Source organism: Elephas maximus, chromosome 22, assembly GCF_024166365.1.
Source record: "Elephas maximus indicus isolate mEleMax1 chromosome 22, mEleMax1 primary haplotype, whole genome shotgun sequence".
NCBI lineage: Eukaryota > Metazoa > Chordata > Mammalia > Proboscidea > Elephantidae > Elephas > Elephas maximus.
Genome location: NC_064840.1, coordinates 59,682,737 through 59,700,184, shown reverse-complemented (window position 1 = coordinate 59,700,184; position 17,448 = coordinate 59,682,737). Strand labels below are relative to the sequence as shown.

General features: G+C 41.3%; 1 protein-coding gene across 1 annotated transcript in view; it reads right to left on the bottom strand.

Annotated features, from left to right (window-relative positions):
* Positions 1-16,855, bottom strand: part of ZMAT4 (zinc finger matrin-type 4) — a 290,640-nt gene extending 273,785 nt beyond the window's left edge. Inside the window, exon 1 of the mRNA XM_049865500.1 lies at positions 16,754-16,855. Within this exon, the coding sequence (XP_049721457.1) occupies positions 16,754-16,855 (102 nt within the window). The remainder of the gene's footprint in view (positions 1-16,753) is intronic.
* Positions 16,856-17,448: the final 593 nt, after the last annotated feature.

Below are 17,448 nucleotides of genomic sequence, written 5' to 3'. Positions count from 1 at the left end.
TACAGTATGGACTGACCTATATCAAGACAAACAGAATCATGGAACAAAATGGAAAGGTTCAATTCAGACTCTTGCTATGTTAAAAATTAACATATGGTTAAGGTGACATCATGGATTGAATTGTGTCCCCAAAAAATATGTGTCAACTGGGCCAGGCCATGACTGTCTGTACTGTGTGGTTGTCTTCTTTTTGCGATCTGATGTAATTATCCTATATATTGCAAAACCTAACTAACCTCTGTCTGTGGTTAATGAGGCAAGATTAGGTTATGTTAAAGAGGATTAGGGTGGGCTGCAACACCTTCACTCAGGTCACAGCCCTGATCAGATGTAAGGTGAGTTTCCCTGGAGTGTGGCCTGCATCACCTTTTACCTTACAGTAGATAAAAGGGAGAAAAGTGAGCAGAGAGAGGGACCTCATGCCATCGAGAAAGAAGTAGCAGAAGAGGAGCAGGTCCTTTGGGCCCAGGGTCCCTGCACTGAGAAGCTCCTAGGCTAGGGGAAGATTGATGACAAGGACCTTCTCCCAGAATGGACAGAAAGAGAAAGCCTCTCTAGGATCTGGCGTCCTGAATTCACCTCCTAAATTGTGAGAGAATAAGCTTTCTGTTTGTTAAAGTCATCCACTCATAGTATTTCTGTTACAGCAACACTAGATAATTAAGACAGGTGACAACACAAATTACGGAAAAAGAATGAATTGTAGATGATGGAAGGAAACTTGTTTACTATGTACAGGAAAATCAAACTGGAGTCCTGCCTGACACAATATATACCCACCACTGTATATAAAGACTCTAAATAGAATAAAAACGTAAATGTGAACAATACAGGTATAAAATTAATAGAAGCTAGAATACATGATATTTTTATGATTTAGGGATGATGTCACCACCTGTCTGTCAGTTTGTTGTACTGTGGAGACTTGTGTGTTGCTATGATGCTGGAAGCTATGTCACCGGTATTTCAAAGACCAGGAAGGACACCTTAGTGCATAGGTTTCAGTGGGGCTTCCAGACCTAGACAGATAGGATGAAAAGCCTGGCAATCTATATCCAAAAATTAGCCAATGGATCACAGAATATTGTCTAAGACTTCAACTCTATCTTTAGATGCATCATCAGGAGGAACTGATAGCTGGAGAAGGACATTATATGTGATAAAGTAGAGGGCCTGCTAAGGTGAAAAATATCCTCAATGAGATGGACTAACACAATGGCCACAACAACAGATTCAAACATATCAACCACCATGAAGATGGTGCAGGACTGCATTTCATTGTGTTATACACAGGGTCGACTAACAACAAAAACAGGGATGAGAAAGACTTCTCAAAAAACTGTAACGCAGTAAGTTCATTAAGTTTATTACAAAAAATTACCGAACATAAAAACAAAATTAACAAAGGACACCATGAAGAATAGGTATATGACAGAATGGGAGAAGACATTTACAATGCCTAATCCAACAAGGAAATCAAAAAGAAAAAGATAAGAATCCCAAGAGAAAAATGGACAAAGTATGAGAATAGGAATTACAAAATAAATAAATTAAAAGAAAGCAAAAGGACTAATAAGTGCATGAAAATTTGTTCATACTCTATAATAATTAGAGAAATGCAGTTTAAAACAATAAGACATCACATATCAGCCAGAGTAGAAAAATGAGAGTCAATCATAGGCAAGGGTGTGGGGACAGGAGAGCCCCTATGCCCCGCCGGTAACAGTAGATCAGGACTTGATCAAATTAAGTAATAAAGTGCCCTACTGACCCACAAAGTTCACTCTTGGTTGTATATTGATCCCAGCAAAATCCTCATATTCTTTTTTTTTTTTTTAATTAATTCTTATTGAGCTTTAAAAGAAAGTTTACAAATCAGGTCAGTCTCTCATACAAAAATTTACATACACCTTGCTATACAATCCTAATTGCTCTCCCCGTAATGAGACAGCACAGTCCTTCCCTCCACTCTCTCCCCTCATGTCTATTTGGGCAGCTTCTGGCCCCCTCTGCCCTCTCATGTCCCCTCCAGACAGGAGATGCCAACATAGTCTCATGTGTCTACTTGATCCAAGAAGCTCGTTCTTCACCAGTATCATTTTCCATCCCATATTCCAGTCCAATCCCTGTCTGAAGAGTTGGCTTTTGGAATGGTTTCTGTCTTGGGCTAACAGAAGGTCTGGGGGCCATGGCCTCCGGGGTCCTTCTAGTCCCAGTCTGGTCTTTTTATGTGAATTTGGGGTCTGCATCCCTGCTCTCCTGCTCCCTCAGGGGTTCTCTGTTCTGTTCCCTCTCAGGGCAGTCATCGGTTGTGGCTGGGTACCTTCTAGTTCTTCTAGTCTCAGGCTGATGTAGTCTCTATTTTATGTGGTCCTTTCTGTCTCTTAGGCTCATAATTACCTTGTGTCTTTGGTGTTCTTCATTCTTCCTTGCTCCAGGTGGGTTGAGACCAATTGATGCATCTTAGATGGCCACTTGCTAGCGTTTATGGCCCCAGACATCGCACTCCAAAGTGGGATGCAGAATGTTTTCTTAATAGATTTTATTATGCCAGTTGACTTAGATGTCCCCTAAAACCATGGTCCCCAAACCTCTGCCCCTGCTACGCTGGCCTTCGAAACATTCAGTTTATTCAGGAAACTTCTTTGCTTTTGGTTTAGTCCAGTTAAGTTGACCTCTCCTATATTGCCCATGATGTTCTTAAGCAAACATGTTTAAGGATGTTTGTCAGAGCATTGCTTGTAGTCGTGGAGCATTGAAAGCCATCTAGGTATTCCTCCCTGAAGGAATGGGAGAGTAAAAAAATGGTAGATGCTCACTATCAAATATGATGCAGCAGTTATAAGCAACAGATTAGACATACGTGCAGGAACGTGGATGGTTTTTAGAAACATGTTACAGAATGAAATAGCAAGAAAAGGTTTAAGATTGGCATTAAAATACCATTTGTGTACATTTAAAAATACATGTCAAAACTGTGCATAGTGACTGCCTTCCAAAGAGTACAAGGGAAGAGGTAAGGAGAAGAGTTAACTTTACAGTGAAGAAATCTGACAAACACTAACTCAGCCAGGTGAGCAAGGTCAACATCAACAGTGATAAATATTGTTGATGGCACATACTATTGATTACCACCACCCACTGCCATCGAGTCAATTCCGACTCAAAGCAACCTTATAGGACAGAGCAGAACTGCCCCATAGAGTTTCCAAGGAGCGCCTGGCAGGTTCAAACTGCCGACCTTTGGGTTAGCAGCCGTAGCACTTAACCGCTATTGTGATGAAAGTGGTACTTTACCTCTGTGATCTTTCTCCCAAGAATGCATAACCCTAGACTAATGGTAAGAAAAAAACAGACAAACCCCAATTGAGAGACATCCTATGAAACACCTGAACAGTATTCCTCAAACTGTCAACATGATCAAAAACACGTGCTGTCTGTGAAAATGTCACAGTATAAAGGAACATAAGGAGACATGATATAATGTGGTGCCCTGAGTGAGACTTGTTGTTATTAGGTGCCATCGAGTTGGTTCCAACTCATAGCAACTCTATGTACAACAGAATGAAACGCTGCCCGGTCCTGCATCATCCTCACAATCATTGCTATGACTGAGCCCATCATTGCAGACCTGTATCAATCCATCTCATCGAGGGTCTTCCTCTTTTTCACTGACCTTCTACTTTACCAAGCATCATGTCCTTCTCCAGGGCCTGGTCCCTCCTGATAACACGTCCAAAGTACGTGAGACGAAGTCTAGCCATCCTCGTTTCCAAGGGGCATTCTAGCTGTACTTCTTCCAAGACAGATTTGTTTGTTCTTCTGGCACTCCGTGGTATATTCAGTATTCCTCGCCAACACCGTAATTCAAGGACATCTGTTCTTCTTTGACCTTCCTTATTCATTGTCCAGCTTTTACATGCATATGAAGCAACTAAAAATACCATGGCTTGGGTCAAGCACACCATAGTCCTCAAAGTGATATCTTTGCTTAGATGGGACTTAGAACAGAAAAAGGACATTAGGTAAAACTAAGGAAATCTGAATGAAGTATAGACTTTAGTTATTAATAATGTATTAATCTTTCTTCATTACTTGGGACAAATGTACCATAATAAAGTAAGATGTTAACAATAAGGGAAGCTGGGTACAAGGTATAAAGAAAAATTCTGTACTATGTTTGCAATTTTTCTGTAAATTGAATCCTGTTCTAAAATAAAAATTTATTTAAAAAAATTTTCACAAAGCAATGCACATTTTTAAGAACACATACAATATAAAACAAAAACATATTGGCTACCTATGGGGATGAAGAGAAATGGACATGAGGAGTGGGAATAAAAGGAAAGAAGACCCCTAACATTCTCATGCTACAGAAGAAGGAACTAAAACGTAGAAGGGTTAAATGCCTTAACGAAGGTTGTACTTATAACACAGGTCTTCTGACTTTGAGTACATCAAAAGCTCTTCTTATAACTAAACCTGTTCTTCCTGCTCTAAGGATAAACTGAGAGTGAACTCATTCCACAGACAGGAAATGGGGAATTTAGCAGGTGAGCCAATAGGAAGCAAGAGCCTTTCCATGAAGTAGAAAAAGAGAAAAAAAAAAAAACGTGGCTTTGGGTCTTTAAAGCAAGTGACAGATCTTCAAGGGCCCTCCAGATAAAGATGATGGCTGGCTTTAAGATCACAAAGAACTAGAGAGCAAGATAAGAGGCACTGGTTTGGGGAAAAAGCAGAGAAGCTAAGTTTGTGGAACATAGAACCAGCCCAGTCGATAACTCAACAGCTACATGGAATTAATGGGAAAACATAAATGGGTAGGACTTCTTGAACCAAAAGTCAGGAAGACTCCTCAAGTCGGGGCAACATTTGTGACTGCAAGGGCAGAACAGGAAATCTAGTGGCTCAGATGAGGACTATCTGGGGCAGCGATAGAAAAAGGTTTTGTTCTATTTTTCCTGTTTTCTTAGAAAAATCTAAAAATCTTCAAATTTTCTTGTAGGTTTTTCAGGGTGAAGAAATGACTGTTTCGATACTTGACTCAGTAGAGAGTAGACATAAGAGCCATTTTAGCAGCTGGGCATAGTGATGACAAAAATGATCCCAGGGCCAGAGACCAAGGAGAGCTAAAGGGGCTAATTATGGAGGAAGGAGCAGGTGTCACAGGAGGCAGGAATTTGAAGGTAGCATGGATACTTTCTGCCTATATGTGATCCTCAGAGAATGTGACAGGACTCAAAGCTAGAAAAAATTCTACCCAAAATTAAATCATCTTAGAAAAAGCCTGTGGAAGCTCATTAAATTCTCAAAGCACAGAGAATGAGGAGAGCATACTGTCCTCATCACCTTCTCCAAGTATCAGAAGATGTTTAGGTAAAGACGCATGGCTTAGATCAACACTCAAGGCCACCTACTTAGGTTCATAGCCTCTCAGAATCCGCTGTGCTAATATCTTGTACGGTTTTTTTCCTAAATTTTATTTATTTTCTTGCTGTTGTTGGGAATATACACAGCAAAACACATACCAGTTCAACAATTTCCTCATGTACAATTTAGTGACATTGATTTCATTCTTTGAGTCGCACAGCCATTCTCACCCTCCTTCTCTGAGTTGCTCCTCCCACATTAACATAAACTCTCTGCCCCCTAAAGATCCTGTCTAATCTTTTGAGTTGCTGTTGTCAGTTTGATCTTATACAGGTAGTTCTTAAAAAGCTCAATGATCAAGGCCGGCCATTTTTGCCAGTTAAGTCTAATATCTTTAAAAGAAAAAAACCTCAGGTGGCTTAGTGACTTGGAGGTCAGAGTGCATAGGTCTTCAAGTGAATGCTGGGAATGGAAGCTGGAAGAAAGACTGTCACTGTCAGTAACCAGTCAGTACAGGCCAGGATCCAAAAAGTAGCTGACTGATGATTTACTAAGCATGTGTTCACAGGGAGAAAGTCTTGTTACTACAAGATTTTATTAAGGCTACCAGGATTTATTAGTCAATTCAATAAATATTTGTTTATAAATTATGATATATTCACATAATGAAAATCTATGCCACAATTAAAACAAATAAAAAGTGGAGCAAATAGCATGCTGTCATCTGTGAAAAATATATAAAAGGCAATACAAACTTGCATCTATATACATAAAATATTTAAAGAAAACTGGTAACGTTGGTTTCATCTGAGATGGGTAGCTGGGAAACAGGAATAGGTGGGAGATTTTTTTACATACATACACTTTTGTGCTTTTAAATTTTGCATCAGGTAAATTTACTGCCTCTTCAAAATATGAATAAGATGTTAAAATAAACATTTAAATATTTATATATTTATATCCCACCACTTTCCTCAAAGCCTTCATTTCAAAATATATCTACATTTAATACAAAAGGATAAAATAAATAATTGAGAGATGGAAATTTAAAATAAAACAGAGGGAAGAAAATAATAAAGCCAGAAGTGGACTGAGTATAATAAATGCATAAATGCTGTTTAGTTGCTGGACACGGCCATAAATTTGATGGCTAAAGCAAAGCAGAAAAAACAGTCATAGATTCAAGTGTCTGTAAGAAACACGAGTCAGCCAATGTGGAGTACAGTACCTAGTTTTACTAAAGTGGCCTTTTTCCTTGGTTCTGGAGCAATAGCCCTTGGAGTAATTGGGGTGCCTTCCAGGTCACACCCGAGGATTTGTGCTGGTGAGTGGAGGCTAGCCAGAACAGAAAAGACTCACCTGGGAGGCTGATATCAACTAGTCCCAGAAGGTATGATTAGCCTATCATGCAGGACTGGCCAGTAAAAGTCTGGAACATGAAGGCTCAGAGAGCTTCCTGGTCAGCGAAGGGAGGGTGACGAGTCCTCTTTGAGATACCAAAGCTTTGTGTTGGGGACCCTCCCAGACCTCACCCGTGTATCTCTTCCTTATAATGATTCCAATTTGTATCCTTTTGCTATAATAAATTTATAATCACAAGTACAGTACTCTCCGTGAGTTCAGTGAGTTGTTCAAGTGAACTGTCAAACCCAAAGAAGAGGAAGCCAGGAGGTGAAAGAGAGGGTGTCATGTGGACTCCCAAACTCATGGCTGACATCTGCGTATTTGACTGTCTAAAGGACAGTGTTCTTTTAACCTGCGAGATTTGCCTTAGCTCTGGGTGGCTGAGGTCAGACAGTGTGCTGCGTGGGTAGCTAATGTCAGAGATGATTGAAAAGTGAGAAGGTGGGGACGGGATCAATGTCCATGTTTAGGGGGTTGGGTTCCTGCTGATTCTTATCCATGAAGCTATCATCATAGCCACTGAGGAGAGGAACAGCTTTTTTTGTGAGAATGAAGAGAAATTTCTCCCAAATATCCATCTAAAGAAGACACTGAGATACCATGAACGTGTCCTCAGCAACAGCACGTGATTGGAAGCACCTCCTACAGCGTGGTGTGGTGTGGCAGCTCAAAGACCCAGGGCCACAAAGCTCAGTTCTGAGAGATGGCTGGACTTGGCTAGGCAGGCACAGGGGGGGATCCTATGAGTCAGTGGTGCCACTCAGCACCCAGGTTCCAAGTTCTGACTGGAAAATCTCTCATGCTCGACCAATCAAATTGAGGGAAATGGAGAGAAATTCTAATTCGGTAACATGCTATTCCTTTATCCTCTAGACAAACAGCATATTGTTTGCATCAGTTTCCTACCAGGCACCGTAATGAAATAGATGTCTTCTTCATGGCAGCCCCCAGACACTATTTCCACAAGTGGTTTGTTTGGTTTTTTTGCCAAGACTTGTTAGCTGCCATTTGGTCAGCCCCCAACTCATGGAGACCCCATGCACAACAGGATTGGACTGTCGTGATCCATAGGGTTTGCCGTGGCTAAATTTTTGGAAGTGGATCACCAGGCCTTTCTTTCTTGCCAAGAGTACTGCCTTGGAAATCACAGCCTTACCTCTCTCTTTCTTTTCCCCAACACTCCCCACTCCCAACATCCCAAAGCAGCTCCTAATTGCCCTGCCCCCTACAGTATCACACATATGCTGTGCAGCAGAGACAATGCTGTATGTTCACCAGTTCAGTTTCATCTTCCTCCTGGGCACTCAGCTAAGCCACATTTCCCAGCTTCTCTTATAGTAAAGAGAAAACACTCGTTGAGTTCTGGTCAATGGAATGTGGATGGTAATGATGTTGCCACTTCCAGGCCTGGCCCCTAAAATGTCCTGCACAATTATCCACAGTCCCTCTCAGTCCCCCAGCTGCCAGCTCAATATTGATACCCAGGGCAATGCCAAGAACAAGCAACACATTAAACACGGTGAAGCCTCTGGCAGCTTGGGCCCTAAATGATTATGTGGTACAAAGTGCCCCTCCAAAACCCAGAGGGGCCAAAATGTGAGCAAGAAATAAACTTTTATTTCTAAGATAATTGAGATACTGTTTGTAACAGTAGTTGGCCTACTTTATCTAACATAGAAATTGGAGTGTTTCCATAACAAAAAAAAAACTAAATAAAATATATGCCATTGGCTTAGCAGATGGATGGCAAATGGGAAGGATATGGATATAGCAGATTCATGTTATGCAGTGGCAAAATATTGGCAAAACCATTGCTATAATACCTTGGAAGGCACACCGCCTGCCTAGAACATATAGCTGTAAGAGAGAAACAGGACATTCGTATGTGTGTTGTTTGTTACTGGTTGTTTGTCATCGGCGCTTGGTCAAGTTTTTCATGAAAGAAATAAGTACAGAATGTAACTCACCATTAGCAGATAGAAATAAAATGGAATAGAGATAATTCAGAAATCAGGGACTTGAAGAGTTGGAAAAGCCAATTGCTAATTGCTTCTAGACACCAGAGAGGGAGATATGGAATTTTAAAAGGCATTGAGTGCTGAAGACCAAGTGAGACTTTTCAATTGAACGCTGTCACTCAGGCTTTTGGCAAAAATCTGATTAAGGATGTAGTCTTCCCACCTATTTTTAGACAATCTCAAGGTAAAACCAAAAACCAAACCCATTGCCATCGAGTCGATTTCAGCTCATAGTGACCCTATAGGACAGAGTAGAACTGCCCCATAGAGTTTCCAAGGAGCGGCTGGTGGATTCAAACAGCCAACCTTTTGGTTAGCAGCTGTAGCACTTAACCACTACACCACCAGGGCTTCCCACCTCAATGTAGCTACCTCGAAAAAAGAGAAAGTAACAGGGATGAGAGAACAAAAAAATAAATGAATGAATAATCTTGAAAACTGTGCATAGAAGAGAACTGTATTATTTTGACACAAAGTTTTCTGAAAGAAAGTAAATTAGAAACCTTTTATGTTATTGAGTGAAGAGTTTTACTAAAGAAATTATGAGCCTGAATTAGAAAAATCTTGAATATTCTGCAAGACTTACATCAACCTAGGGCAGGCACTGAGCTATGAACACTGCCTTGGCCCCCAACCCACTTCAGATATAGCCAAAAAGGATAATGGAGATGGAAGACCCTCTGGAGGGCAGATTCAGGAATCATTGAGAAAAATGAACGAGAAGGTCCCTCCCAGACAAGAAGAGCAGAATCTATTCCAGAAGCTTCCCCACTCCTTGAAAAGGGGATCTTTGCAATGACTGGTCAGTAATTATTATTATTATTTTTTTTTTTGTCTTCATTCTTTTTCTGAATGGGGGATTTTACTGTTGTCAGGCCATCCTGCTCCACCACTCTCGTGTGGGGCAGGGGCAATAGCATTTTTCTTTTCCTCATAAGTTAATGAACCTAGGAAAGTCACATCCACATCAGATGGAGAAGACCACTCCACTCCCGGAAATCTTGAACTTTGTGCTGGGTGTAGTCCCTGGGTAGGCCTCGAGGTGGCTTCTGTGTAACGGGGAGGAGTGTGTTCTATGTGTGAGAAAAACTGTGAAATGGATATTCAGAGACCAGAAGGGCAAACTGTCACAGAGATGATTTTACAAGTTTGTTGACTCCGTTACACTTTTTCTCCTGGCTACACATTTATGTCATACTTCCCAACTACCCTGCAGTAAGTGGTATCGTGCGATTGAGTTCTAGCCAATGGCTTAACTCCTAAAATCTACTGAGTCATACTCTATGGTCTCAGCAAATGGGAACTCATGCTGCAGAAGCTACTGTGCATGTTTTAACCAATGTGCCTTAAGCACACCATACAGCAACTGTTCTTAGCCAGTGGGTGTATTGTGTGAGCTGAGTTTTTTTTTCTTCAGCCTGTTGTTGTTTACTTCACTATAACCTCTCAATTAGCCATTCATTTTATGTACCACTGAACTATTTTGATTAATAATAACTGACAAAAAGCAAAATGACCATGCTGGACCTGCTAAAGTAAAACAAAAAATGAATATATGAATAGTTACAAATTGTACAGAAGCTCAAGGAATCTTCAGTGGAATGGTCAAGGAAACAGGTTAAAGATTAGCAAGGACTCAAGGATAGGTTGAAGTCCTCCACCGGTATGAAGGGTAACTTCAGAATTGCTTTAACCTGGGAGAGTGTAGCAATAATCATACCGACCACATCTGGGAGAAATTACACATGTCATGATTTCAAGATATTTGAAAAGCTGAAATAGTAATTCCCAATGTAAGTGCAAAGAAGGCACCTCAGCAGGAAATCTGCTGTAAAGACCTTTTGTCACCCTCATCCAGGTAGCTTTTGCACCTCCAGGAGCACATCACCTGCAATACTGCCAGTAGTTGCAAACCCTGTGAGCCCTGCCAGTGCTGCAGTTTGAAGCTGAAGTCTGAGGTACCCGGCAGGACTGATGAGCTGCAGAAATGCAACCTGGTAGAACCCACAACTCTGGTACATCAAAAAGACATTGTCCAGCCTGCATGCTTAGTCAAGCAATTGGAAAAGGAAATGAAAACAAAGAAGCAAAGTCGAGAAGAAGGTCTGAGGAAGGAAAGAAGAGAAGGCAAGAATAAAGGCAGTCGTGGCATTGAAAACTCATGAAACATAAATCAACGCATGTTAAACCAAAAAACAAAAAAACTGTTGCCATTAAGTCAGTTCCAACTCATAACAACCCTATAGGACAGAGTAGAACTGCCCCATAGGGTTTCCTGGGAGCAACTGGTGGATTTGAACTGCTGACCTTTCGATTAGCAGCCAAACAGTTTATTATGCCACCATATGTCAGGGACATTATTTTTCGCTTTGTTGTCTGCCTCCAGAGCACTTACATTCCATCTCCTACAGGACTTACAGAAGCCACAAGAGTGTCTTTTCAGTTGTTTCACTAGGTTAGATAGAAGCTAGACAATAACCCAATTGCCATCAAGTCTATTCCGGCTCATGGCAACCCCATGTGTGTCAGGGTAGAACTGTGCCCCGCAGAGTTTTCAACGATTGATTTCTTGGAAGTAGATCAACAGGAGGTTCTTCCAAGGTACCTCTGGGTGAATTTGAACCTCTAACCTTTTGATTAGCAGCTAAGCACGTACAAGAAAAAGAGGTAAAAGAGGAAAATCGTTTCAGCGTGTCTCTGTAGGCTCAGCGTGCCTGCTGCTACGCTGGTAAGTTAACAACACTGGGTTCTGCCATTCCCAGGTGGGCTAGTGGGTTTTTTTCACCAGAACTGACATGCTTAAGACTGAAGAGTTATTTCAATAGTTTCCCATGAGTTTGCAGGGTCATCTTTGCCATAATTACAGAACCATCACCTTTACCTTGTAGGCTGGTTCCTGAGTCCAGATTGACTTCCGAATGTATGTCCTCTTCTTGCACAGTCTCCGATGCCCCCATTACGCTTGCCCTACTGCTTCCCTCCTCCAGTGCCCCCCACCCACCTGGCCTCTTTATCAATGAATAAGTGCCAGTGAGCAAGAACCATCAACAAAGCCCTATGGTGTGTGCTGCTAGAATAAATTTTAAAAAATCAACACATGGACCATGCCTGCCCTCCAGGAAACTTACAACCTTGTTTGGGGGTGCTATGATGCCTCCACCACTGACTAGGCAAGGAGCAACTAACTAGCCATGTGGCACAGCAGCACACAAAGGGCATTAGGGCTCATAGCACGGGGTGAGCAATAGAGGCTGGCACCTTTGTACCAAGGTGTTGGACTCACTGTCCCCAAGAAGGGTTACTCTATGTCTCCTTCTAGATCTGCTCACGCATCTTCTTCCTTTGGCTTTACTCAAAAAAGAAAAAAATAATTTTTCTGTGCCTTGGTTTCTTTTTTTCATGGTCTGCCCTATACAACTCCTTTTCTTCCTACATGCCAGAGAAACCACCCCCTCACTCATGCAAGCAACTCTTTCCCTTTGCGGAAAATTATTCTTCACCTACTTGAAACTCTAGCAAACAACTCAAGTAGCCTCACTGGGCAACTCTTTCTAACCTCTGTAACACTCAGGCACTCTCTTTGGAAAGCTTTCTTTTCCCTTCTGTGTCTATGTCTACTTGTTCTATTGATTCAGACTATTCACCCAGTGAACAGAGACACCATCTAATTATATTTTCCACTGAAACATTAACATGTTATTAATGCTCAGCAAGTAAGAAAAATAATAATGTCCTTATGTTTCTCATTTTTTTCCACCTCATGGCTGCGTATGCAAAAAGAGATTTTTAAAGTATAGCCTGGAAAGATTTGGTCTATTAGACATACATTAGCTTTTCTTGTCCTCCTGTACAAAGGTTCGGCCTTTTAAATGGGGCATATAGCTATTAGCCATTAACCCATCTGTTTTGTTTTTCTCTCTTACTTCAGAGCACTAGCATACTAGTCTCAGCAAAAGTCATTTAAAAAGCTGTTCTCTTCTGTAACAGTACACTGGCCACCACTGCCTGACTGTCATTCGGGAATGCTCAATCATAATGTCACACTCGCAAATGCCTAAGAGACTCACCTGCCAACAGGACGAGAGTTCAGGCTCTCCTGTATACCCTTGACCCCCCCCCCACCTATACATGTTGCTGCCCAGCCCCCTTCCCTAACAATGCTCCAGTCCTGCCAGGCTAGGCCTCCTTAATGCTCCTTGCAGATATTAAGACTTCTGATTCCAGCAACCCCTGAGTTTAACCCATCCATTGAGGCCTGAAGAAGTCCTGACAGTCCCTAAGAAGACTTCCTTGACCACGATCAGTCTTAGTGATGGCTCACTTGTTTGAATCTGGAATATACAAAGACCTAAAAACTTAACAGCATGATGTAGCCAAGCTCTTAATCTTTTCCCTTCCCAGGGAATGTCAGTTCTCAAATGGCCTTGGAGGTTCTCTCTATACAAGCCATCCTTTCAGAGATGAAGGTGTGGAAATGGGGCAAGTGTCCTAACCAAAGCTGGAAGACCAGAAAGCAGCATAAGGTCTCCTTATAGAAGTCCCTGGGTAGCGTAAATAGCTAAGTTCTCAGCTGCTAACTGAAAGGTTGTAGGTTCAAGTCCACTTAGAGGCACCTCGGAAGAAAGCCCTGGAGATCTGCTACTAAAAGTTCACAACCGTAAAAATACTATGGAATACAGTTCTACTCTGCACACATGGGGTCGCTTTGAGTCGGAATCAACTCAAAGGCAATGAGTTTGATTTTGACTATCTTGAATACGCCCTTTTCCCAGCCCCCTACAGTTCTGCAGCAAGACCTCACATGCTATTTTTCTCGCTGAAGGAAGTGCCCCACCTCTGCCACGAGCAGAGAGTAGACCATCATTCAGTTGTCCCCATCCATGTTTAACAGGAGTGCATTTAATGTTGTTTTGATGATGTATAACACTGTTAACTGCAAATTATCATAATTGCTTTATTTTCTCTATCTCTTCTCTCCTATGTTCAACAAATACTAACACAGTCTCTAAACAATTAAAACGGTCCACAGCAAGAGGACAGTATGTAAACAGGAAAACTTGAAATCAGGTAACTAAACCCTTCATTGAGCAACTAACTAGATCTTTTTTTGAAAAATGTGCTTTCATTGTCTTCAATTTCCTGATATGACTTTTCCAGCTCAGGTGATAATGAAGCAGTGCTGGACAGTGTCACTGGGATAACTTTTGTAACACATTCATCCATCCAACAAATGCTGACGGAACACCTATATTGTACAAGTACTATTCCAGGGACTACGGAAGACCGAATGAATAACACCCAGTAGTTGCCCTCAAGAATCTACTAAGATGATGAAAAATGAACAGAAGAACTCTAGTAAAGGGAGAAAACAAAGGACTTATAGGAGGCTATGGAATTTCAGACCAAGGACAGACTCCCTGATTTCCCTAATGGGGGGCACAGGATGACATGGATCAATAAAACCACCTGTGTTTATAAACCAATGACCTCAGAAACTAGCAAAGTTCTCAATTTCAATAGACAGTCTTTTTCCCTTTTCTTTTGCATTCACATTCCCTTCCTCTGGCACTTGGTTTCCATTTGGCAAAAGAAATCTACTTTTTTCCCAGATGCTGATTTTTAAATTTTCTCTGAAGAGTAAGTTCAATTGACCTTCATCAAAATATTACTACCAAAAGAGTTAATAATGAATAATAATAGAACTTTGCACATCTGGCATACATTAGCTTCCAACGCATTTTCATAAATACCGTTTCAAAAGATTTCATCTGGTCATCACAAAACCCTGAGGAGCACACAGGGTCGGCATGACTGTGTTTGTGTATACATGTATATGCATGTTAGTATTATTATTTCCATTGTGCACTGAGCAGTCTGAGGCTCAGAGGAATTTGGTGAGTGACAGTGACAACTGGTATTTGTCAGACTCATCAGACAAAAACAAAATGGCTGGCTAAGCCCTCCAATCTAAAATGACTTACAAGTTATTATACTTAAAAACTCATGTTCCCACTGGTATATGTTTTCTTGAAAACAGCATGCCCTGGGCAGTCTCAGCACCTTGGGGGCCCTGTCTCTCCTTTACTCCATCTGTGGCACCTTGCTCCCCTCTCAGACAAGCCAGCCTTTCTTCTCTAATACTCTGATCCCAATTTAAAAAAAATATATATTGCTGTTGACTCAATTCTGACTCACAGCAACCCCATGTGCTACAGAGTAGAACTTCTCCACAGGGTTTTCTTGGCTGTAATGTTTACAGAAGCAGGTCATCAGGCCTTTTCTTCCATAAAGCCACCGTTGTTGTTGTTGTTGTTAGGTGCCACTGAATCAATTCTGACTCATACCAACCCTACGCACAACAGAATGAAACACTGCCCGGTCCTGCGCCATTCTCACAATTATTGCTGTGCTTGAACCCATTGTTGCCACCATTGTGTCAATCCATCTTGTTGATGGTATTCCTCTTTTTCGATGACCCTCTACTTTACCAAGCACGACGTCCCTCTCCAGGGACTGATCCCTTCCGATAACATGTCCAAAGTATGTGAGACATAGTCTCACCATCCTTGCTTCTAAGGAGCATTCTGGTTGTACCTCTTCCAGGGCAGATTTATTCTTTCTTTTGGCAGTCCATGGTATACTCAATAATCTTCTCCAACACAATTCAAAGGCATCAATTCTTCTTCAGTCTTCCTTATTCATTGTCCAGCTTTCCCATGCATATGATCCAATTGAAAACACTACGGCTTGAGTCAGGCACACCTTAGTCCTCAAGGTGACATCTTTGCTTTTCAACACTTTAAACAGGTCTTTTGTAGCTGATTCGATCAATGCAACGCACCTTTTGATTTCCTGACTGCTGCTTCCATGGGTGTAGACTGTGGATCCAAATAAAATGAAATCGTTGACAACCTCAGTAGTTCCTTCACTTATCATGATATTGCTTATTGGTCCAGTTGTGAGGATTTTTGTTTTCTTTATATTGAGTTGTAATCCCTACTGAAGGCTGTGGTCTTTGATCTTCATCGGTAAGCACTTCAAGTCCTCTTCATTTTCAGCAAGCAAGTTTGTGTCATCTGTGTAATGCGGGTTGTTAATGAGTCTTCTTCCAATCCTGGTGCCCCGTTGTTCTTCACATAGTCCAGTTTCTCAGATTATTTACTCAACATACAGATTGAATAGGTATGGTGAAAGAATACAACCCTGACGAACACCTTTCCTAACTTTAAATCATGTAGTGACTCTAAAAAGAATTAGCCAGGGAAAACCTTATGCATAGCAGTGGAAAAGACTACATAAAACCACTGGGTGGGTTCAAACCATCAACCTTTAGGTTAGGAGTTGAACTCCCAATAGACGACCAGAAGTCAGCCATTTGTTCTCCCATCCAAAACAGCTAAAGCCACTGATTTATGTCCTTGAAGACTATTTGGGTTTCAAAACTTTGCTATAGCTCTGATAAACACATTCAGGGCATCAGCAATCAGGCAGAAGAAATTTGAGAGGACACAGTGGACTCGTTGCTGCTGAATCACTCACACTGCCGTGTTTCTCTATAGTGATTAACAAAGAGCCTCGGAGCTTCTCTTCAGGGCCACAGAAGGAAAGACGAGCTGACACTAATGCATCTTGCCCCACATCCCAGAAAGGAACCTCAAGGATAAGCAATGACAGATTTAACAAGTAAGGAAAGACCACTGAGTCTCTAGGGGCTGAGGTGCAAAGAAAAATATATAAATGTACACTCTGGGCACTACCCAGAGCCTGAGAGTGACACCCTCCTCTGCCAGCCCTGCACATGTACATTTGTTCTGGTCTGACCTTAAACTGTGAAGCCTCAAGCCTTGCTGTTCATAAAACCTGACCCAAGCCCAGAGGGGCATGTCCTAGCGTACTACAACCAGGACACACACTATCCTTTCTTCCATAGTCAGACACTGAGTGGAAAAAGCCGTTCTTACCTCATAATGGGCCACGCGCTGAGATTCAGATATCAGTTGTGCACTGCACACCTTGCAGTAACTGTCTGTAAATAAATCCTGATCAACATCGGAGGACTTCATCAGGCTAAAGAGAATCAAGAAAGAAAAAAAAAAAAGTGAATCCACTGCTTTGATATTTATGCAGGACATTAGCAGTGTGAAAAAGTCTGGACCACAGCAACAGATCTTACGATAGTGACAGTGGTGGAGATCTCCCTAAATCCTTGGTGTCGCCATATCAGCCAACTATAAAACAAGTGTGTATTTTTAATTTTCTCATAAATACTTAACAGAGTCACTGGTACCCTAAGAAAAAGAAATGCAGCTTTAGTGTTTCTGTTTAAATAAATCAAATTTATCTAATGCTTTGCCAAGAATTTATGTGAGAGAATACCACACGTGATTTACATTAACAAAAACTTACAAGCACCCAACATACCCAGCAACAAGGAATTGGTCAAACAAATTTTGATACATCAACAGACTAGAACATGATGCAGTTCCCAAGTCCAAATTTAAATGAAATTATTTTTTTAAGAGAAAATTTCATGAAATAGGAAATAGTTTATTACTAACTACAAAAAAAAGTTTACAAATCAGCATGTACGATATTTTGCTAAATTTGTTTAAAATATGTATGTTGTTGTTAGGTGCTGGTGAGTTGGTTCAGACTC